The sequence below is a fragment of the Oncorhynchus masou genome, chromosome 22 (genome assembly GCF_036934945.1).
Source record: "Oncorhynchus masou masou isolate Uvic2021 chromosome 22, UVic_Omas_1.1, whole genome shotgun sequence".
NCBI classification, from domain to species: domain Eukaryota; kingdom Metazoa; phylum Chordata; class Actinopteri; order Salmoniformes; family Salmonidae; genus Oncorhynchus; species Oncorhynchus masou.
In genome coordinates this window covers 57,908,328-57,931,602 of record NC_088233.1, presented here as the reverse complement: position 1 = coordinate 57,931,602, position 23,275 = coordinate 57,908,328, and the positions used below count along the sequence as shown (strand labels likewise).

Below are 23,275 nucleotides of genomic sequence, written 5' to 3'. Positions count from 1 at the left end.
TATGTTATAGGCAAAATGAGTGTTGACCATGCAGATATTATTTATATTCAAACATATATATTTCAAAATATTTCTCAGTCTGATGATATGAAGATGTAGGTGAGCTGCTCGGGATTATCACATCGATTACAAAAAAATATTGTCACTTTTGAGCATATGCTTCCTCTAATAATAGGTTAACTGAAACGAAGGTATTCATCTTTGATTCTTCACACAGACTGGTTGTAGATTTAAATTACAATGTTGAAAGCTTTGCTTCAGATTACTGTTATGAAATGTTTTATTGAGGTGCTGAGATAAGAACTTCCCTTCGGCTTTCCGTACCTGGTAATGACGCCCCTTTTTACATTCCGGAAGTTTGTGTTTTGCTGTCAAGTGCTTTAAGGCTAGTTTGGGCTGCTTCAGATCACAGAACCTTATTCCTTCACTACACATTATTAATCAACAGATGGTAAACCATGGATCTCAGCCCGGAAGCAATACAGAAGATACTGTCAAGGGTTTGTGTCAAAGTTCTATCCTTCTTTCTATCTTAGTTCGTTGTGTGTGACTAGCTGGCTAGTGTTTGTTTAAATACCCCCTAATGTTACTCATACTATTGTCAATTTGATCAGCTAACCACCGGTTAAACCAGCTTTATTGCAGGCTGCTCAGGCCCCTAAAGGAAGTCTGAAGTAAATAGACCACAAGTGACGTTTCCATGAAATTCAGTTGTCTCTATTTCATTGTCATTACTTAACATTGTTCTGTATCTAGCTAGCTAACTAGGCAACTAAATCGCATCATGTAATATTTTTTTATTATCATATCAGTACAAGTTTCGTGATGTTGCTATTGAGGAGCTGCAGAAAGTTCACCGGATTCATCCCGCGCTGAAACCAGTAGCTGGCACATACAGTACGTTGGCTTCATCAGAATGTTCACATAATGGCCCTGTGAAGAGTTTGATTGGACAGACTGTTCCTGTATCTGTCCATTAAAAAAAACACCCGTTTCATCTAAAGCTTTCAGTGACGGCACCCAAAAAGATCTGCTGAAGTTGATTGGCAACATACCGGTGAAATATGAAGGTGAGTCTTATCTATCATGTTAAAGTTTATGGGTAAAGGCCTAATGAATGCCGTGGGTAAATCGTTAAACCCTAATGCAAAACATGTATCTAGCGTGAACTGAGTTTATTGAGTTTCTTGATCTACTACCCAGGTTCAACGCTACCACTGTTATTGTCAACCCAAGTACTGACTGATTGTAGCTGAACAATGCTGAATGCTTATCAAAGTTAGATGGCTTTACTGTTAATGTACAATAAGTTCTGTATTCCATGCTGTATAATTCCCAGGCCGTTCATACAACCTGCCCATCCTGCTGTGGCTGATGGACTCCTACCCCTTCACCCCCCCTATCTGCTTGCTGAGGCCTACCACCAACATGGTCATCAGGGAGGGGAAGCACGTGGACGCCAGAGGACGCATCTACCTCCCCAGCCTCCACAATTGGGACCATGTAAGAGGAGGCTCTACTACACAGATACATCTGTGAGAGTTGATCACTGTTGTTTCTCTTGACGGAAATGCAATCCATGCTGACCAAGACCTGGGCCCGTATCCACCAAGCATCTCTGAAAAGATCATAGGAATTCTGTTTTCAAACTTGTTCTAAGACAAACTCCCAGCTCAGAGTAGGTTTTAGGATGATAAGACACTGCCCATACAAACTCTGAGCCAGGAATAAAATCAACTCATAAAAGTTTCTCAGCTGGTAATCACAACCGTTTGAGGGACCGCAAGATAGTGAAGACACTAATCGCGATGAGGCTTTGGCAGCTGTGAATACCATAGCAGGTGTTGCTTCAGACAACCACGGTAAATTACTGTACATCAAATGTTGCAATAAAAATTGGATATAATTTTCGCCTGACTATCACGATCACATTGTCTACTCTTAATTATATAGTATGTTATATGTTGGCATGCATAACCTTTAACCAATTCTGATGGATGTTAAAATAATTTTTACAATAATTACCATTATTATCAACACACTCTTCACTCCCGTTTTAACAATTCTAAATTGCTTTACAACTGTAGACATCAAGTCACTTGCCGATAACATTGCATACAACGTTTGAAAGGTCTAATTTTCATCGAACACAATCTATACTGAACCAAAATATAAATGCAACATGTAAAATTTAGGTCCCATGTTTTATGAGCTAAAATAAAATATTGCAGAAATGTTCCGTATGCACAAAAAGCTTTTTTAGCTCATTGTGTGTGCAAATTTGTTTCCATCACTGTTAGTGAGCACCTGACAGGGGTGGCATATCAAGAAACTGATTAAACAGCATGATCATTACAAAGGTGCACCTTGTGCTGGTGACACTAAAAGGCCACTCTAAAATGTGCAATTGTGTCGCACAACACAATGCCACAGATGTTAAGTTATGAGGAATGTCCAACAGAGCTGTTGCCAGAGAATTGAGTGTTAATTTCTCTACCATAAGCCGCCTCTAATGCTGTTTTAGAGAATTTGGCAGTATGTCCAACCGGCCTCACAACCGCAGACCACGTGTAACCACGCCAGCCCTGGACCTCCACATCCGGCTTCTTCATCTGAGACCAGCCAACCGGACAGCTGATGAAACTGAGGAATATTTTGGTCTGTAATAAAGCCTTTTGTGAGGAAAAACTCATTCTCATTGGCTGGGCCTGGCGCCCAAATGGATGGTCATAGCTGCGCCCCTGCCCAGTCATGAAAAATCCATACATTAGGGCCTAATAAATTCCATTTCAATTGACTGATGTGATGTTGCGCTCAAAATGCCTTTCTTTAAATAGCATGATGTAGGTATTTCGGAAAATCATGTGCATATCATGTGAAATAGGCCTTGTGAAATCATTATCAAAAGCGCAAGAGATACTATTGCATGTACGGTGCATTCGGAAAGTATTCAGACCCCTTCACTTTTGTTACATAAGCCTTATTCTAAAATTGATTAAATAGTTTCCCCCCTCATCAATCTACACACAATAACCCATAACGACAAAGCAAAAACAGGTTAAAATGTTTGGCAAATTTATAAAAAATAAAAACACATTTACATACGTATTAAGACCCTTTACTCAGTACTTTGTTGAAGCACCTTTTGCAACGATTACAGCCTGGAGTCTTCTTGGGTATGACGCGACAAAGCTTGGCATACCTGTATTTGGGGAATTTCACCCATTATTCTCTGCAGATCCTCTCAAGCTCTGTCAGGTTGGGTGGGGAGTGTCGATGCACAGCTATTTTCAGGTCTCTCCAGAGATGTTGGATCGGGTTCAAGTCCGGCGCTGGCTGGGCTGCTCGAGGAAATTCAGAGACTTGTCCCAAAGCCACTCCTGCGTTGTCTTGGCTGTGTGCTATTTAGGGTCATGGTCTAGTTGGAAGGTGAACCTTCGCCCCAGTCTGAGGTCCTGAGCGCTGTGAAGCAGGTTTTCATCAAGGATCTCTCTGTACTTTGCTCCGTTCATCTTTCCCTCAGTCTTGGCTAGTCTCTCAGTCCCTGCCACTGAAAAATATCCCCACATCATGATGCTGGCACCACCATGTTTCACCGCAGGGATGGTATTGGCCAGGTGATGAAAGGTGCCTGGTTTCCTCTCGACGTGACGCTTGGCATTCAGGACAAAAGTTCAATCTTGTTATCATCAGACTAGAGCATGTTGTTTCTCATGGTCAGAGTCCTTTAGGTGCCTTTTGGCAAACGCCAAGCGGGCTGTCATGTGCCTTTTTACTGAGGAGTGGCTTCCGTTTGGCCCCTTTACCATTAAGGCCTGATTGTTGGAGTGCTGCAGAGATGGTTGTCCTTCTGGAAGGTTCTCCACAGAGGAACTCTGGAGCTCTGTCAGAGTGACCATCGGGTTCTTGGACCAAGGCCCTTCTTTCCCGATTGCTCAGTTTGGCCGGGCGGAAAACACTAGGAAGAGTCTTGTTGGTTCCAAACTTCCATTTAAGAATGATGGAGGACACTGTGTTCTTGGGGACCTCAAATGTTGCAGAAATGTTTTGGTACCCTTCCCCAGATCTGTGCCTCGACACAATCCTGTCTCTGAGCTCTACATTTCTCTGTCAACTGTGGGGACCTTTATATAGACAAGTGTGTGCCTTTCCAAATCATGTCCAATCAATTGAATTTACCACAGGTGGACTCCAATCAAGTTGTAGAAACATCTCAAGGATGATCAATGGAAACAGGATGCACCGGAGCTCAATTTCGAGTCTCATTCATAGCAAAGGGTCTGAATACTATATAAATAAGGTATTTCTGTTTTTTATTTGTAATACATTTGCAAAAATGTCTAAACCTGTTTTCACTTCATCATTCTGGGGTTTTGTGTGTAGATTAAGAAAAAAATAATTTAATCAATTTTAGAGTAAGGCTGTAATGTAACAAAATCCTTCTCTACCTTACTGGAGGATAATGTCAAAGGTCTCTGCCCCCCGGGCTTCTTCTCCAATGTGTTTTGAGAAAGGAGAGAATGTGAGGAATCAAGAAAAGATGTAGTATGGACAATACATATGGAAGTCACGTTGAGTGTGTCATTTTTCAGCTCCACCTCAAATGTAGCAAATGTGTGCGAGTGTCATGTTATTCATTCTTTGATGAAGCAAATTCTCATGTCATTGACGCATCCTCTCTCTCCCATTGTTAAGCTGTGTGTCTTCCTCTTCAGCCCAAGTCGTCTGTAGTAGGTCTCCTGGCTGAGATGATCTCCCAGTTTGAGGAGGAGCCTCCGCTGGGCACCAAGTCCACAGGAGACGACAGAGACCCCAATGTGCTGTTGGCCTTCGTTTCCAACCTGAAGATCAATGAAGGTGGGTATATAGACTAGATTTAATTGCCTGGTTTGCTGGACACAGATTAAATGGTTTAAGAGCAGTGGCGAATCCAGCATTTCCAAAATGGGCTAATTCTGCACATATGGTTGGTTTGATGTTGGTATCTTAAGCCTAGTTCTTAGGACACCTTATGAGCTGTCCTAACCAGTACGTACCTGTTAAACTCTGAGTGGTTGTTTTTGGACCCGGTACCGGGAACTAAAATCTTACTGCTGGCAATGTCAAAAGAAAATTAAGTGCATTAAGCCACTTTACAAGGGGTGTGTAGAGCCTAACTGGCATAATTTTCACTCTTAATCTTTATAATAAAATCATTACATGCATAATCACATTTGCGGTCACTTTTGATGGTGTTTTCCCGCTAATGGAACACTCACGTATATATCCTACTGCCTTGTACACTTATAATGTGAAGAAATAGCCAAATAGTTTATCAATTTTAAACTAAACATTTTGCTCTGCAGCGGGGGGGTTTTATGCTCGTGGTTGTATTAATTTGGATCCTATCACATCCCACAACTGAACCAGACTATGTTTGGAATATTTATTTATTGCACAGAATAGGTCAACTTTTGTACTACAGTGCCTTGCAAAAGTATTCGGCCCCCTTGAACTTTGCGACCTTTTGCCACATTTCAAGGCTTCAAACATAAAGATATAAAACTGTATTTTTTTTGTGAAGAATCAACAAGTGGGACACAATCATGAAGTGGAACGACATTTATTGGATATTTCAAACTTTTTTAACAAATCAAAAACTGAAAAATTGGGCGTGCAAAATTATTCAGCCCCCTTAAGTTAATACTTTGTAGCGCCACCTTTTGCTGCGATTACAGCTGCAAGTCGCTTGGGGTATGTCTATCAGTTTTGCACATCGAGAGACTGAAATTTTTTCCCATTCCTCCTTGCAAAACAGCTCGAGCTCAGTGAGGTTGGATGGAGAGCATTTGTGAACAGCAGTTTTCAGTTCTTTCCACAGATTCTCGATTGGATTCAGGTCTGGACTTTGACTTGGCCATTCTAACACCTGGATATGTTTATTTTTGAACCATTCCATTGTAGATTTTGCTTTATGTTTTGGATCATTGTCTTGTTGGAAGATAAATCTCCGTCCCAGTCTCAGGTCTTTTGCAGACTCCATCAGGTTTTCTTCCAGAATGGTCCTGTATTTGGCTCCATCCATCTTCCCATCAATTTTAACCATCTTCCCTGTCCCTGCTGAAGAAAAGCAGGCCCAAACCATGATGCTGCCACCACCATGTTTGACAGTGGGTATGGTGTGTTCAGGGTGATGAGCTGTGTTGCTTTTACGCCAAACATAACGTTTTGCATTGTTGCCAAAAAGTTCAATTTTGGTTTCATCTGACCAGAGCACCTTCTTCCACATGTTTGGTGTGTCTCCCAGGTGGCTTGTGGCAAACTTTAAACGACACTTTTTATGGATATCTTTAAGAAATGTCTTTCTTCTTGCCACTCTTCCATAAAGGCCAGATTTGTGCAATATACGACTGATTGTTGTCCTATGGACAGAGTCTCCCACCTCAGCTGTAGATCTCTGCAGTTCATCCAGAGTGATCATGGGCCTCTTGCTGCATCTCTGATCAGTCTTCTCCTTGTATGAGCTGAAATTTTAGAGGGACGGCCAGGTCTTGGTAGATTTGCAGTGGTCTGATACTCCTTCCATTTCAATATTATCGCTTGCACAGTGCTCCTTGGGATGTTTAAAGCTTGGGAAATCTTTTTGTATCCAAATCCGGCTTTAAACTTCTTCACAACAGTATCTCGGACCTGCCTGGTGTGTTCCTTGTTCTTCATGATGCTCTCTGCGCTTTTAACGGACCTCTGAGACTATCACAGTGCAGGTGCATTTATACGGAGACTTGATTACACACAGGTGGATTGTATTTATCATCATTAGTCATTTAAGTCAACATTGGAGCATTCAGAGATCCTCACTGAACTTCTGGAGAGAGTTTGCTGCACTGAAAGTAAAGGGGCTGAATAATTTTGCACGCCCAATTTTTCAGTTTTTGATTTGTTAAAAAAGTTTGAAATATCCAATAAATGTCGTTCCACTTCATGATTGTGTCCCACTTGTTGTTGATTCTTCACAAAAAAATACAGTTTTATATCTTTATGTTTGAAGCCTCAAATGTGGCAAAAGGTCGCAAAGTTCAAGGGGGCCGAATACTTTCGCAAGGCACTGTATTTCTTGACATCAAGGTAGAGCTTGGTTACAAATTGATCTTCCAAATGGACAGTTACCCCAAGCATTCTTCCAACGTTGTGGCAAAATGGCTTAAGGACAACAAAGTCAAGGTATTGGAGTGGCCATCACAAAGCCCTGACCTCAATCCCATAGAAAATTTGTGGGCAGAACTGAAAAAGCATGTGTGAGCAAGGAGGCCTACAAACCTGACTGTTACACCAGCTCTGTCAGGAGGAATGGGCCAACATTCACCCACGTTATTATGGAAGGCTACCCAAAACGTTTATCCCAAGTTAAACAATTAAAGGCAACGCAACCAAATACTAATTGAGTCTATGTAAACTTCTCACCCACTGGGAATTTAATGAAAGAAATAAAAGCTGAAATAAATCATTCTCTCTACTATTATTCTGACATTTCACATTACTATAATAAAGTGGTGATCCTAACTGACCTAAATGTCAGGAATTGTGAAAAACAGACTTTAAATGTATCTGGCTAAGGTGAATGTTAACTTCTGACTTCAACTGTAATGCCTCCGTTTCATAGTATCATTAATAAATATAATACCATTTAAAAAAAATAATTCCACAAACGTTTTTTTATTAATCCGTTTATTTGAATTTAACCATAGCATTTGTTGTAATATTTGTTCTCTCTTTTCTGGAGGATAAAACTGAAATTGTAACCAGCTTTGTATGGCTTGTTTTAAGAAAGGGTGATACTTCAAACAAAATGCCATTTTCAATTTGTCGGAAATGTGAAGTTGTAATCCTTATAAAGGCCATTTTTTAACAGAGGATATGCTGTTCTTAAACCCAAAATGGTTCTCCGGTAGATTATTAAATATTACTTGTGTATGAGTTTTTAGTGAGAGGTATTAAAAAATTGTTGCCCCCCCCCCAAACTCATATTCATTATATAAATAGGCACATTTAATTTTGTCTGGCTTAGCATGATTTAAAAAACAAGTCATCTGGAGTAGGCAGTGCCATTAGTAAGTAAGTAAACTGATAGGACCAAAGAGTTAATCAATGTGATTTTTCCTTAAATAGACAACCTCTTTACCTCTCCATGGTTGCAGAATCTTATGTATTTTTGCTAACTTTCTATTGAAATTAATTGTGGTAAGTTAGTTTATATATATAAAATATATTTTTTAATGTTATACCAAGTACCGTAATTTCCGGACTATAAGCCGCTACTTTTTTCCCACACTTTGAACCTCGCGGTTTATACAATGACGCGGCTAATTTATGGATTTTTCCCGCTTTCACAAGATTCATGCCGCCAAAAAACTGAGCACCGTCACATAATGTGATATAAATCGAGCGCGCTCAAACTTCCCATCATTCTGATTACGGTAGTCATTTTGTCACCCTCATCATGGCAAAGACACGGAGAAATGCATATGATGCAGCTTTCAAGTTGAAGGCGATCGATCTGGCTGTTGGAAAAGGAAATAGAGCTGCTGACAGCGTGGAGCATTGTCAAAAAATCCACTATCATCAACGGGTTTCAAAAGGCTGGACTGCTGCGTGTTGAAGAGGGCAGCGATCCAACATCGGATGAAGCAATTCTGAGGCTATTCAACTCTGACACCGAAGGAGATGACTTCAGTGGTTTCAGTGGTTTCAGTGCACAGGAGGAGGAAAATAGTGACCAATGACTTTCTTGGTCGGCTACTGTTTAATTTTTGTTACAAGCTGTGTTTCGTTTAAATGCTGTGTAAACTTAATTTATTTCAATGTACCGGTATGCACCTGCAGCTTATAGACATGTGCGGCTTTTTTATGTACAAAATACATATTTTTTTAATAATTCAGTGGGTGCGGTTTATATTCAGGTGCGCTTAATAGTCCAGCAATTACGGTATGTCTACTTCACCATCCGCCCATTTTATTGGTAAACACTATTTTTTTTACGGTAATAACACCAATTATTTTTGGATCGTATAGGCCTATTCCAATAGAGAACCTAGGCAGGTTTTTAATTATATAAATCTATTCATATTTATTAAGTTTCATCTTAAGCTAATCATTCAGATTCACATCGGCGAAACAAGGGCCGCACTATTTAACAGCTTTTAAGCCATAATATACCCGACCTCTACAATTAGGCCATATCAAACAAACAAAAAACAGCATTGGTATTTCTAATGTACAATCGTCAAATTAAATAAAGAAAAAAATCATTAAAAAAAAGGTCAGCCTTACCCATCTTCGCCTTCCCCTAAATCAAAACCTGATATTAAGTCCACAGTTCCATATTGCTTGAATAGAAAAATGTTAAGTTCATCATACCCGTTCTGCATTACCATAAATCCAACCTTAGTTTATTTTTTTTTAAGTTGTTTGTGCAAAAAAAAAATTTTGGGGTGAAAAACAAAAGAATCCATATTTGCATTTTTGTACTGTAATGCGGTGCAAATATGTATCGGGGACTACTTCAACAGGAAGTAGCTATCACTCACAGCCACGTTGTAATCTTCGAGTCCTTGAACATTTTGGTTGTTTCCATATAAATAAACGTTCTGCTTCTCTGCTCGGAGCCTTTTGAAAGTGGGCTACAGGGCACGTCTTCGCTCCACTATTTCATGGGGAAATTATCCATGAGTTGAGAATGGGGTGTTCTTCAATTCCCTACCATGTTGTAACAAGACTATTTTCTTTTTTAGTGGGTTAGCATAGTTATGATCGGACAGGGCCTTCCCTCTGCTCTGCCATTGAAACGGTGAGCCCTTTGAAAATCAATTGTTCGTCCGTCATCTTGAGATTACGTTTCATGAACACCTTGATATTTTTTTCCTCCTTTGACTGAGTTTGTTTTCATCTTCCTTTATTCCCATAATAACAATATTATTTTTCATACTTCTGCACTTCAGATCACGTAATTCCACTTTCATTGTTTTATCAAAACCGCAGCCTCTCTGTCGTGTCTTGTAGGGAGTCCACGGTAGTTTTCAATGTCTTATTTCTGCTCGTATTTCTTCAATTTAATTACTGTAATCCATTCCTGTTTTTAAAGGCCTCAACGTAGCCCAGGCGATAGATCCTGTTTTTTTTAACTGCTCGCTCATGCGCTATCTTCTGGAGACATAGTTATAAAAACGTCACCCTCCAATGTTGAATTTAGACGGCGGCTTCCCTTCAGTTGAACTCGCAGAACTCGAGGAAAGGTCTTCTCTTGTTCACTTCGACGTATCCGTTTCTTTTTCGAGCATATCAAAATGCTGATCAATAAATAGTTCCAGATTCTCTATATTATCTAAAATGTTTGTTTTGTAGTCAGCTAATCCTACATTTTTGCGATTGATTAATGGGACAAGCTGTGCCTACCATGTCATCACAGGATGAAGAGCAACTGCAGTAACTTGCAGTGGACTGCAGTCAAAATGTCATGACCTTTTGATCACGTGATTTTTGTAAAGGTCATGCAGTCGACATGTAGGTGCAAGTCGGACAATTTTTATCCCCAGAATGCAACACAGTTTGAAAGGTGACTTGACAAAACAATCCGCTCGAATACGCCCATTGAGATTAGCACAATACAAGACTTTGTTCTCACACAGTCACACAGAGTATCTGTGTATGTGCTCGGGTGCACTTCACACAGCTACAACATAATAGCTAGGGGACCAAAACAGATTAAATGTTGCAAAGGTAAAAAGTGTTGATATAGGGATGGTGTCCTGGACACAGATTAAGCCTAGTCTTGGACTAAAAAGCATGCTCAACGGAGAATCTTGATTGAAAGACTACACGGCTGTGTCCGTAAAACCAGCCCCTGAAGTTTAGCCTTGCTCTTCAACACTGCTGGTTGTTGCGGAAATTGACCCACTACTACTGTTTACTTTGTGTATATACACCATCTCCCTGAGTCTACCTTTTAAACCTAACCAATGACCAGGCCAATCACCTTATGCCTGCTGCCCACAGTGTCAAGAAGTGACATCCCAAAAAACACTATACAGCAACTATACAGCAACTAAATGGCTCCTAACCTCCCACGTATTGGCAACTTTTAGTCCAACACCAAAACTAAAACGAAATAATATAGACGTGTTTTTATAAAACCTTTAACTAAATAAACTATTGTAAAGTGGATCTGAAAACTGAAACAGAACTGAAAATCTTTAAAATAATTTAAATGAAAACAAATAAAAACACAACTATATTAACGTTGCGTTGCACAAGGCCTGCGCTTTTAAAACGGCTTTGTATGGAAAATATATATTTTAAATAATTTTGGAACAGTAATTGGAGACATATTTTATTTCAAACTGAGGCTTAAAAATATCTTATTCCCCAACATGGGGAAAATTAGTGGGACCCCTCCTGAAAAAACAAACATTTCAGTTTTTTTGGCATGCTCTATTTAGTAGTCGCATTGTTTCTGAAATGTAGTATACAATATTATGCGTAGTTTACAAAATGCCACCAGAGGGTGTCAGAGTTTAAGTGGTGTCTTTTATAATAAAAAAGCTAGTGAGTCAGTGGTTCCTGTTACACATGCAATTGCTTTGGAGTTGTTTTGATATTTCCACACTACCGGTCAAATTTTCTAGAACACCTACTCATTTCAAGGGTTTTTCTTTTCGTTTTACTATTTTCTACAATGTAGAATAATAATGAAGACAAACTATGAAGTAACCAAAAAAGTGTTAAACTAATCAAAATATATTTTATATTTGAGAGTCTTCAAAGTAGCCACCCTTTGCCTTGATGACAGCTTTGCACACTCTTGGTATTCTCTCAACCAGCTTCATGAGGTAGTCACCTGGAATGCATTTCAATTAACAGATGTGCCTTGTTAACTTCTTATGGGCAGGTGGGACAATAGCCATTGTAAATAGTGGTAGGCTGAATATTTTTGGGGGGATGGTTTGTCATCGGGGTTTCGCCTGTCATATCATTTCTGTTATACTCACAGACATAATTTAGAGTGTTTTCTATCCAAATCTACCAATTATATGCATATCCTAGCTTCTGGGCCTGAGTAACAGGCAGTTTACTTTGGGCACACTTTTCATTCGGATGTGAGAGGTTAAGTTAATTTGTGAAATGTATTTCCTTTGATGCATTTGAACCAGCCGGTTGTTTTGTGACAAGGTAGGGGGGTATACAGAAGAAAATCCTATTTGGTAAAACGTCTCAAATAAGCGAAGAGAAATGACAGCCAATCTGGATAATGTCAAGAACTTTGAAAGTTTCTTGAAACACTCCCTAAAACACTGTTGCGATCGGGCCTGGCCCAGGTATCCTGGAAGGATATTGACCTCATCCCGTCAGTTGAGGATGCCCGTTTGTTCTTTAAAAGTAATTTAAATAAGCATGCACATTTCAAAAAATGTAGAACTGAGAACAGATATAGTCCTTGGTTCATTCCAGGCCTGACTGCACTCAACCGGCACAAAAACATCCTGTGGCGTATTGCACTTGCATCGAATAGTCCCCGCGATATGCAACTTTTCAGGGAAGTCAGGAATCCAATACACACAGTCAGTTAGGAGAGCAAAGGCCAGCTTTTTCAAACAGAAATTTGCATCCTGTAGCTCTAACTCCAAAAAGTTCTGGGACACTGTAGCAAATTAACACTGAAGTGATAGATGTGCCCGCCCGACTAGCATCACCACTGTGGACGGTTCTGACTAACCCAACTACCAATACCTAGGTGTCTGGCTAGACTGTAAACTCTCCTTCCAGTCTCATATTAAGCATCTCCAATCCTAAATTAAATCTAGAATCGACTTCACTCACGCTGCCAAACATACCCTCATAAAACTGACTATCCTACCGATCCTCGACTTCGGTGATATCATTTACAAAATAGCCTCCAACACTCTACTCAGCAAATTGGATGCAGTCTATCACAGTGCCATCCATTTTTTTCACCAAAGCCCTATATACCACCAACCACTGCGACCTGATCGCTGCAGCTCTACATAGCCCATCTGTAAAGAGCCCACCCAACTACCTACCTCATCCCCATGTTGTTTTTGTTTACTTTTTTGCTCTTTTGCACACCAGTTTTCTACTTGCACATCTTCATCTGCACATCTATCACTCCAGTGTTAATTTGCTAAATTGTAATTACTTCGTTACTATGGCCTATTTATTGCCTTATACCTTCTTACTCCATTTGCACACACTGTATATAGATTTTTCTATTGTGTTATTGACTGTACTTTTGTTTATCCTATGTGTAACTCTGTGCTGTTTTTTTGTCACACTGCTTTACTTTATCTTGGCCAGGTCGCAGTTGTAAATGAGAACTTGTTCGCAACTGGCCTACCAGGTTAAATAAAGGTGAAATACAGTTTTTAAGTGCAGTCGCAAAAACCATCAAGCGCTATGATGGAACTAGCTCTCATGAGGACTGCCACAGGAATGGAAGACCCAGAGTTACCTCTGCTGCAGAGGACAAGTTCATTAGAGTTACCAGCCTCAGAAATTGCAGCCCAAATAAATGCTTCACAGAGTTCAAGTAACAGACACATCTCAACATCAACTGTTCAGAGGAGACTGTGAATCAGGCCTTCATGTTCAAATTGCTGCAAAGAAACCACTACTAAAGGACACCAATAATAATAATAAGAGACTTGCTTGTGCCAAGAAACACGAGCAATGGACTGGTGGAAATATGTTCTTTGGTCTGGAGTCCAACTTGGAGATTTTTGGTTGTCTTTGTGAGACGTGTCTTTGTGAGACGCGGTGTGGGAGAACGTTTGATCTCCGCATGTGTATTTCCAACCGTAAAGCATGGGTGAGAAGTTATGGTGTGGGGGTGCTTTGCTGGTGACACTGTCTGATTTATTTAGAATTCAAGGCACACTTAACCAGCATATCTACCACAGCATTCTGCAGGGAAATGCCATCCCATCTGATTTGCTCTTAGTGGGACTATCATTTATTTTTCAACAGGACAATTACCCAACACACCTCCAGGCTGTGTAAGGGCTGTTTGACAAGAAGGAGAGTGGTGAAGTGCTGCGTCAGATAACCTGGCCTCCACAATCCCCCGACCTCAACCAAATTGAGATGGTTTGGGATGTCGGACCGCAGAGTGATGGAAAAGCAGCCAACAAGTGCTCAACATATGTGGGAAGTCCTTCAAGACTGTTGGAAAAGCTTTCCAGGTGAAGCTGATTGAGATAATGTCAAGAGTGTGCAAAGGGTGGCTACTTAGAAGAATCTAAAATAAAAAATCTATTATTATTTAACACTTTTTTGCTAACTACATGATTCAATGTGTGTTATTTTGTAGTTTTGATGTCTTCACTATTAGTCTACAATGTAGAAAATAGTAAAAATAAAGAAAAACCCTTGAATAAGTAGGTGTTCTAAAACTTTTGACCGGTAGTGTATATGATCAATCCATAAATAATCTACCGACATGCAACAGTATCTCTTGTGCTTTTGACAATGATTTCACATGAGGCCTACTTCACATGATATGCCTAAATAATTATAACCACTAAGGTAATAAACACATTTTTCTTTTAGATTATTTAATTAACCGACATGTTATCCCTTTGAGTGCAATATCACATAATAAAATTATCCCTTATTGGGTATGCCTATAAGAAATGGGCCATTTAAGACATCTAGAGCTTCATGTTTGATTAAAATGATTGACCTTTCAAACGTTTTATGCAACATTATCGGGAAGTGACTTGATCGATTTGAGTTGTTGAAGTGACGAGTGTGTTTGCTATAACAGTTATATGATCAAAAATCCACATCCGAATTGGTTAAAAAAAGGTTTTACATTAGGCAGAAATTCAGACTTGGCAAAGTGATCGTGTCGTGAAAATTCTATCAAACCTTTTGTCTAAAGCGTGTTTTATTATTAGTAGTAGTAGTATTAGTATTGTTCTCTATCATTTGCAACAATGTCAACGAGCAGCTTCACTATCTTTTGCTGTACCTCAAACTGTCATGATTACGAGCTGAGAAACCTTTTTGGAATTGATTTTACTCTTTGTCTGAACAGTGTTTTAACCTCATCCTAAAACCTCCTCTGAGCTGCGAGAAAACACATTTTTTGTTGTTTTTTAACAGGATTCCTAGAACCTTTTTCTGAGAAGCTTTGTGGATATGGGCCCTGGGTTTAAAACAACTTTCAATGGAGATTCTCCATTGAGCATGCTTTTCAGACCAGAATTAGGTTTAATCTGTGTATGGGAAACCAGACTTTCTGGACATATACTGCCAGAATGCCACTTGCTGAATGGTTCATTGGGTTTAAAAAGGTAAGGCTATATTTGGGCCCAGAGGATAACACATGACTGTTTTATATTACAATTATTTCCAAAGTGTATTTCTTCATTCAATGAATCCTGTCACCTACAAATTAGCGTTTTGATATTCACCAGAAACCGACAACGCAAACTCCAGATTAAGCTGTGGCTGGGTCTGATAGTTTGCCATCAATAGCCAAGCCAGCTTTCTCTAGTGATGATGTGGTAAATTGCAGAATGTTTAGATTGAAATGTAACATTTAGCACATATTGTCTGTCATGTAGAACTGGAAAAAGCGTAATCTCTGTTTAGTAACTTTCTGTTTGCAGCATTCTGAAGCTAAACATTTCACCTGACGTTAACATTTACATTTACACCCCTGGCTCTAACTCAAACCATGTCCTCCTATCACAGGTGGAGTACAGCATCACGATCATTTAATCAACAAAGTCACAGTAATTGGGGGCGGAGACTTGGGAATGGCATCAGTGATGAGCATTTTGGCAAAAGTATGACTGCCTTTTTTTGCTTTAACACTCAAATGTTAAAACCGGGTCGTGTTCATTGGGACATGCAACAGGAAACCTTTTGTGACGAGAAATTGAAATTTGTGTTTCTTATTGGACAAATCCATGTAGTACTTATCAGTCTGCACTTTGCCCTCCCTCCAAAAGATTGCACATTTTGTCACAAAGCAGAATCAAAGGCTGATTTTTGAAGTGAAATGTATTTAAACCTACTTGACAAACAATTATAGGTCGCCCTGTTTGTCTGTTTTCTTGCTTTTGGTGCCATATTAACACGACCCAGGTACATTGATATAACAAGCCTTTCTTAATCACTGTTGTGTCTAAAGAATGTGTTTTGAGTATTGATCACCATTTCTATCCCATGTATCCTTCATAACAGTGAAGAGTTCTCTTTCTCTTTGCTTTATAGGGTAAAGTGGATAGACTAGTCTTCATTGACGTAGCTGAGAGCTCCACCAAAGGTGGTAGCATGGATCTAGAGATTTTCAACTTACCGAAGGTGGAGGTATCTAAAGGTACATCTCCTATAAACTTAGACACTACTTTTACCCAGTAAAGCAGCAGTGAACTGTAAACTAAGCCTGACCTATTCATCTAAACCTCAGCCTAAGTATATAGTCACTAGTTTGGACCACTGATTTACATCTAGCTTTCCCTCCCAAAAAATTGGCACTGAGCAAATTTCAGGTCTTGTGAGCGGGAACTTAAATATTGCAAGCATTAATTGTGAACACAGGCTACACCTGCTTTAAATTAGTTTCACAGTGATCAATAGGCTATTGTTGTTATTTGAGCATAATGTAGTCCTATCAACAAAACCAATTGAGAAAATGCCATAACATTTCCACATGGATATAGGTGTTGACTTCTATGACTGATGTTTTAATTTTAAAGCTCAAATCACTTTTGAGCTTTTCAAAAGGGATGTTTATTAAAGGGATGACTATCAACGCTGGGCGACCACTTTCCCAAAAAATGTGTGTTACAATGGGGCCTTAAGATACTCCACTTTTGTTGAAGAACCGTTTGTTTTCCAATGATAGACCTGTCGGCGTCTGCCGACTCCTGTGTGATCGTGGTGACGGCGAACGCGTGGAGCAACGAGCAGTCGTACGTGAGCGTGGTCCAGACCAACGTGGACATGTACCGGGGCATTATCCCAGGCCTGGTCCGCCTTAGCCCCAACGCTGTGCTGCTCATCGCCTCGCAGCCAGGTCCGAACACACACACACCTACCAGTCAAAAGCAGAAGAAGGCACTGAACTAGAAGTGTCATAGGAAATACAGAAAAATTGTGATCAAATCTCATATTGGCATTGGTGTATGTTTTACTGTCCACAAAAAATATCTGTGAAAATTTCATAAACCCTCTGTTCTAATATCTCTGACAGTGGACATCATGGCCCATGTGGCGTGGAGACAGAGCGGCCTGCCACCATCCAGGGTGATCGGGGCGGGGTGTAACCTGGACTCTGAACGTCTCTGTCACATCCTGGACATCAGTCTCAACACACACAAACAGGCCTGGGTCATAGGAGAACTCTCAGACAACAAGGGTAAGATGGAGACAGGTCTGAGGATTTATTTCAGTAGTGGTGGCAAAGTTAGCATGGTGGGTGGGCGTGGCATGACCAGAAGGCGTGGTTTCTGACCAAATGTTAGAGGCCCTACTCTTGGCCGCAGTGACAACATTTTGCGTTTTTTTTAAAGCTAATTTGTACACATTTTGCCAAGGCTTATGCTGTATTCTTATGCTAGATTTTCCCTGACTGTCTAGTTTTATTTTGGTCATTGTTAGTGCTCAAAATGATCTTATAAAAATATAGATATTTAGCTACATTATCATGTCTACATACTTTGTGGTTTTAGTCATTTCTAGCTGCATTATGTCACTTTTTGGACAACCTGACCAAATTCAGACATTTTAGGTATAGGTCTGTCACTCTCATTGAAAGCAAGTCTAAGAAACTGTAAATCTGTTCTCTGTGCGCTATTTCTATGTTTCGTTTTTGCATCTTTTACTTTCGGTTTTGTACGCCATCTATAAACAACTGAAAATATATTTCAGTGGTTTATATGGTAAAATGGTTCTCTACACATTGCTTGTATTGTCACAAACTGAAATTAGGCGAACTATTGGAATTTTAGCTACCAGGAAATTGCTCCTCCATTTCTGCATATTGCACTGAAAACATTTTACCACCCTGGATCTCCCCCAATTTTATTTTTTTTTGTAATCCTTTTTTTTGGGATTGGTGGAAACTATTTAGAAGCAGTGGCCTACTGCCGCTAAATGAATTTAGGGGAAACATTGCATACCAAACTACCAAGGCAGTATCTGATGTTGTGAGTGAAGTGAATGTTTGTTATTACTCTATGTGGAGCACAGGAGCCATTTAATGCAATATCTCTGGATATTAATGGGATTTCTATAACACTCACAATCTGTTTTTGTGTTGCAGTCCCTGTGTTGAGTAACATTTTGATGGGGGCGAGCCACCAACATCCAGAGATTGCACCCAGATCCAAAGCTACCAAACCTCTGTTAGACAGGTAAGTAACAAAAACAACAACGAGGTCTTTATCCCTCAGAGCACTGCCAAGAACTTTCCCCGGAGACTGGTGTGACTATGACCCAAAATGGCATCACACTGACTGAAGGTGTTGCGGATACATGTTGCCCGCAGGCACAGATCTAGGATCAGCTCACTCAATCTTAATATAAAAAAGAAGAAAAAAAAACACACAAATCCAATAAAACACATTACTGAGTACCACTCCATATTTTCAAGCATAGTGGTGGATGCATCATGTTATAGGTATGCTTGTAATCGTTAAGGACTGGGAGTTTCAGGATAAAAATAAACGTAATAGAGCCAAGCACAGGCAAAATCCTAGAGAAGAACCTGGTTCAGTCTCCTTTCCACCAGACGTATTTTTGGGCAGTAGGCGAGTGGTTAGAGCATTGGACCAGTAACCGAAAGGTTGCAAGTTCAAATCCCCGAGCTGACAAGGTACACCTGTCGTTCTGCCCCTGAACAGGCAGTTAACCCACTGTTCCTAGGCCGTCATTGAAAATAAGAATTTGTTCTTAAGTGACTTGCCTAGTTAAATAAAGGTAAAATAAATAAACATTGGGAGATTAATTCACCTTTCATCAGGACAATAACCTAAAACACAAGGCCATTGGAGTTGCTTAGCAAAAGTGTTGAATGTTAGTTTTGACTTACAGTGCCTTGCGAAAGTATTCGGCCCCCTTGAACTTTGCGACCTTTTGCCACATTTCAGGCTTCAAACATAAAGATATAAAACTGTATTTTTTTGTCAAGAATCAACAACAAGTGGGACACAATCATGAAGTGGAACGACATTTATTGGATATTTCAAACTTTTTTAACAAATCAAAAACTGAAAAATTGGGCGTGCAAAATTATTCAGCCCACTTAATTTAATACTTTGTAGCGCCACCTTTTGCTGCGATTACAGCTGTATGTCGCTTGGGGTATGTCTCTATCAGTTTTGCACATCGAGAGACTGAAATTTTTTCCCATTCCTCCTTGCAAAACAGCTCGAGCTCAGTGAGGTTGGATGGAGAGCATTTGTGAACAGCAGTTTTCAGTTCTTTCCACAGATTCTCGATTGGATTCAGGTCTGGACTTTGACTTGGCCATTCTAACACCTGGATATGTTTATTTTTGAACCATTCCATTGTAGATTTTGCTTTATGTTTTGGATCATTGTCTTGTTGGAAGACAAATCTCCGTCCCAGTCTCAGGTCTTTTGCAGACTCCATCAGGTTTTCTTCCAGAAAGGTCCTGTATTTGGCTCCATCCATCTTCCCATCAATTTTAACCATCTTCCCTGTCCCTGCTAAAGAAAAGCAGGCCCAACCATGATGCTGCCACCACCATGTTTGACAGTGGGTATGGTGTGTTCAGGGTGATGAGCTGTGTTGCTTTTACGCCAAACATAACGTTTTGCATTGTTGCCAAAAAGTTACATTTTGGTTTCATCTGACCAGAGCACCTTCTTCCACATGTTTGGTGTGTCTCCCAGGTGGCTTGTGGCAAACTTTAAACGACACTTTTTATGGATATCTTTAAGAAATGGCTTTCTTCTTGCCACTCTTCCATAAAGGCCAGATTTGTGCAATATACGACTGATTGTTGTCCTATGGACAGAGTCTCCCACTTCAGCTGTAGATCTCTGCAGTTCATCCAGAGTGATCATGGGCCTCTTGGCTGCATCTCTGATCAGTCTTCTCCTTGTATGAGCTGAAAGTTTAGAGGGACGGCCAGGTCTTGGTAGATTTGCAGTGGTCTGATACTCCTTCCATTTCAATATTATCGCTTGCACAGTGCTCCTTGGGATGTTTAAAGCTTGGGAAATCTTTTGTATCCAAATCTGGCTTTACATTTCTTCACAACAGTATCTCGGACCTGCCTGGTGTGTTCCTTGTTCTTCATGATGCTCTCTGCGATTTTAACGGACCTCTGAGCCTATCACAGTGCAGGTGCATTTATACGGAGACTTGATTACACACAGGTGGATTGTATTTATCATCATTAGTCATTTAGGTCAACATTGGATCATTCAGAGATCCTCACTGAACTTCTGGAGAGAGTTTGCTGCACTGAAAGTAAAGGGGCTGAATAAATTTGCACGCCCAATTTTTCAGTTTTTGATTAGTTAAAAAAGTTTGAAATATCCAATAAATGTCGTTCCACTTCATGATTGTGTCCCACTTGTTGTTGATTCTTCACAAAAAAATACAGTTTTATATCTTTATGTTTGAAGCCTGAAATGTGGCAAAAGGTCGCAAAGTTCAAGGGGGCCGAATACTTTCGCAAGGCACTGTATATTGGCTTAAATCTATGGCAAGACTTAAATGGCTGTTTTGCAATGTTCAACAACCAATTTGAAAATAATGGGCAAATGTTGCACTATCCAGGTGTGGAAAGCTCTTAAAGACTTACAGTTCTAATCGCTACCAAAGGTGATTCTAACATGTATTGAATCGGGGGGTTGAATACGTATCTAATTGAGATAAGTGTTTTATTTTTCATGATTTAAATTATATGTTAGAATTTCTCTTTCACTTTGACAGAGTATTTTGTGTAGATCGTTGAAAAGAAATTAAATACATTTTAATCCCACTGTGTATCAACGAAGTGGAAAAAGTCAAGGGGTGTGAATACTTTCCTACTCTAACCAAATGGGCCAACAAGGCGTTGACCAGTTTCCTGTTTTGTGCAGGGCGTTTGAGATGCTGAAGGGCCGTGGCCAACGCTCCTGGTCCGTGGGTCTGTCTATCGCTGACATCACCCACAGTATCCTGGTGGACCAGAGGAAGACTCACTCTGTCTCCACACTGGCACAGGTAACACAGCTGCACATGTAGCAGTATTGCTTCCATTCCTCTCCCCGCCCCGAACCAGGGACCCTCTGCACACACAGACAATAGCCACCCTCGAAGCATCGTTATCCATCGCTTCCCAAATGCCGTGGCCCTTGCAGAGCAAGGGGAACAACTACTTCAAGGTCTCAGAGCGAGTGACGTCACCGATTCAAACGCTATTAGCGCGCACTCCGCTAACTAGCTAGCCATTTCACATCAGTTACACACAGACTGACTGAAACGGGGAGGGACTACCTGGGCTTGTCCAATGAGAAAAGCTTATTTTTGCTTTCCATTGCAAAATGTATAAAAAGCGTTTTATGTTGCATGCTCTTTGTTGCGTACAATCTAGATCCCTCGAGAAACGTTACTATATACAACTCAGCTCAAGTAGTTGTGTATATAGAGGGTTTTCTGACCAAAAGGCACTGCTGTCATGTTTCTCATCTTGTGCTCTGTGCCGCATCCTGTACCTGTGTTAAGTTTTGTGTCCCTATCCGTTTCCCTGGGAAGATCTCAATTGCATACTCCTCCCGTCCTTCTTGTCTCCTTCTCAAAACCCATTGGATATGAAAGCCAGAGGTTCGTCCTCGCTGACCTTCTCCAATTGGTTTTGAGAAGGAGTTAAGGAAAGTGAACAAGAGGAGTATGCTATTGAGTTTCTCTCCGTGTGTGTTTCAGGGCTGGGGCGGCATCGGTGCGGAGGTGTTCCTCAGCCTACCCTGTGTCCTGGGGGTGTCGGGTTCAACCCGTCTAGCCGGCGTGTCCCTGGGACAGGAAGAGGACGCCAGACTGAGGGAGAGCGTCACGTCGCTCTGTGCCCTCATCTCACAGCTCAGGATATGATGCCCTTGCCCCGGGCAGCACAACACAGCTAATCAATCTGACTGATGAGGCCATCAGCCAATCAGCGTTCTTCAGTCCTGGGCCCTGTTTCCTAAAAGCATCTTAAGGCTAGGTTAATCTTAGAACAATAGGATCCTATGGTTCTAAGCCTTAAGATGCTTTTGGGAAACCAGGTCTTAGACCTGGAAGGCAGGTTTTTGCACCAGCCCTGTACTAATTCATCGGATTCAGCTAATCTACTAATTGTCAAGCTTTTGTTGAGTGGAATCTGTTGTTAGTGCTGGGTTGGAACCAAAGCCTGCACACACTGGCATAGATGACGAGAAAGGGTCAAGTTCAAGTGATGAAAGATTTTACTTTTTCGTAGTTTTCCAAAATAAAATGTAATCTGGTTGAATGGTGAATCCGAAAGATGTCTCTATTATATATTTAACATCTTATTTACAGCACTCCAATGCTATATTTCTGTATGCCTATCATTCCTGGACTTTTTAGAGAAGGAAATAAAAATTAACATCTTAATTGACCAAATATTGACTTGGTGTCATTACTATTACGTTGTTATGCACATTTGTACAGTGCTCTTTGCACTCCACATCCCCTAACCACAGTAAAGGTGTGGCTTGTTGTTGAATTGTATGTGTGTTTTGGTAGAGGAATAAACCTGGGTCACGTTCTTTAGGCACCAAACGGAACATGGAGGGACTACCTGGACTTGTCCAATAAGAAATATTTGACTTTTCCGATGCGAAACCTTTTTTCGATTGCGTGCCATAATGAACATGATCTAAGCTTAATGGCCTTACTTTACTGCTGTCTTATGCCGTTTTTCACTGTGTTAAATGGCTTTATAAAGTGCCTTCTGTTTACTATGCCTTGCTGAACTACTTTTCTTTAACTATGTGCTAAACTACCTGCTGTGTGTGTTAAACTTTGAAACCTGGTGTTGTACATACACTAACTGCTGGAGATGAAATGCTATTAAATACTAAAGTAAAGATTTGTATGTTTATTAACCCTTTAACTGTCTCTTTTGGATGTAAAAAATATATATTTTCACCTTAAATGTCATTAATAACAACTCTTATCTTTTTTTGTTTTTTTAACTTGGTTTAATTTGGAAATTACAGGGCTCTACCAGGCATTTGAGAAGTCAATGCCACAACAG

At 40.3% G+C, this 23,275-nt stretch overlaps 1 protein-coding gene across 1 annotated transcript; it reads left to right on the top strand.

Moving 5' to 3' along the window:
* The first annotated feature begins 339 nt into the window (after window positions 1–339).
* Window positions 340–22,638, top strand: uevld (UEV and lactate/malate dehyrogenase domains). The gene is made up of 12 exons (XM_064930634.1): window positions 340–500; window positions 813–897; window positions 1,005–1,070; window positions 1,340–1,503; window positions 4,716–4,857; window positions 15,748–15,842; window positions 16,273–16,378; window positions 16,907–17,077; window positions 17,255–17,419; window positions 18,326–18,416; window positions 21,120–21,243; window positions 21,943–22,638. The coding sequence occupies exons 1-12, from the start codon at window positions 459–461 to the stop codon at window positions 22,105–22,107; spliced, it is 1,416 nt and encodes a 471-aa protein (XP_064786706.1). The 5' UTR covers window positions 340–458; the 3' UTR covers window positions 22,108–22,638.
* The last annotated feature ends 637 nt before the right edge of the window (window positions 22,639–23,275 follow it).

Excerpts from the sequence above, each read along its gene's own strand:
- uevld (XM_064930634.1), top strand. The coding sequence starts at position 459 with ATGGATCTCAGCCCGGAAGCAATACAGAAGATACTGTCAAGG. Across the intron at positions 501-812 it reads TACAGAAGATACTGTCAAGG|TACAAGTTTCGTGATGTTGC; the intron begins GTTTGTGTCAAA and ends TTATCATATCAG. Across the intron at positions 17,420-18,325 it reads AGAACTCTCAGACAACAAGG|TCCCTGTGTTGAGTAACATT; the intron begins GTAAGATGGAGA and ends TTTGTGTTGCAG.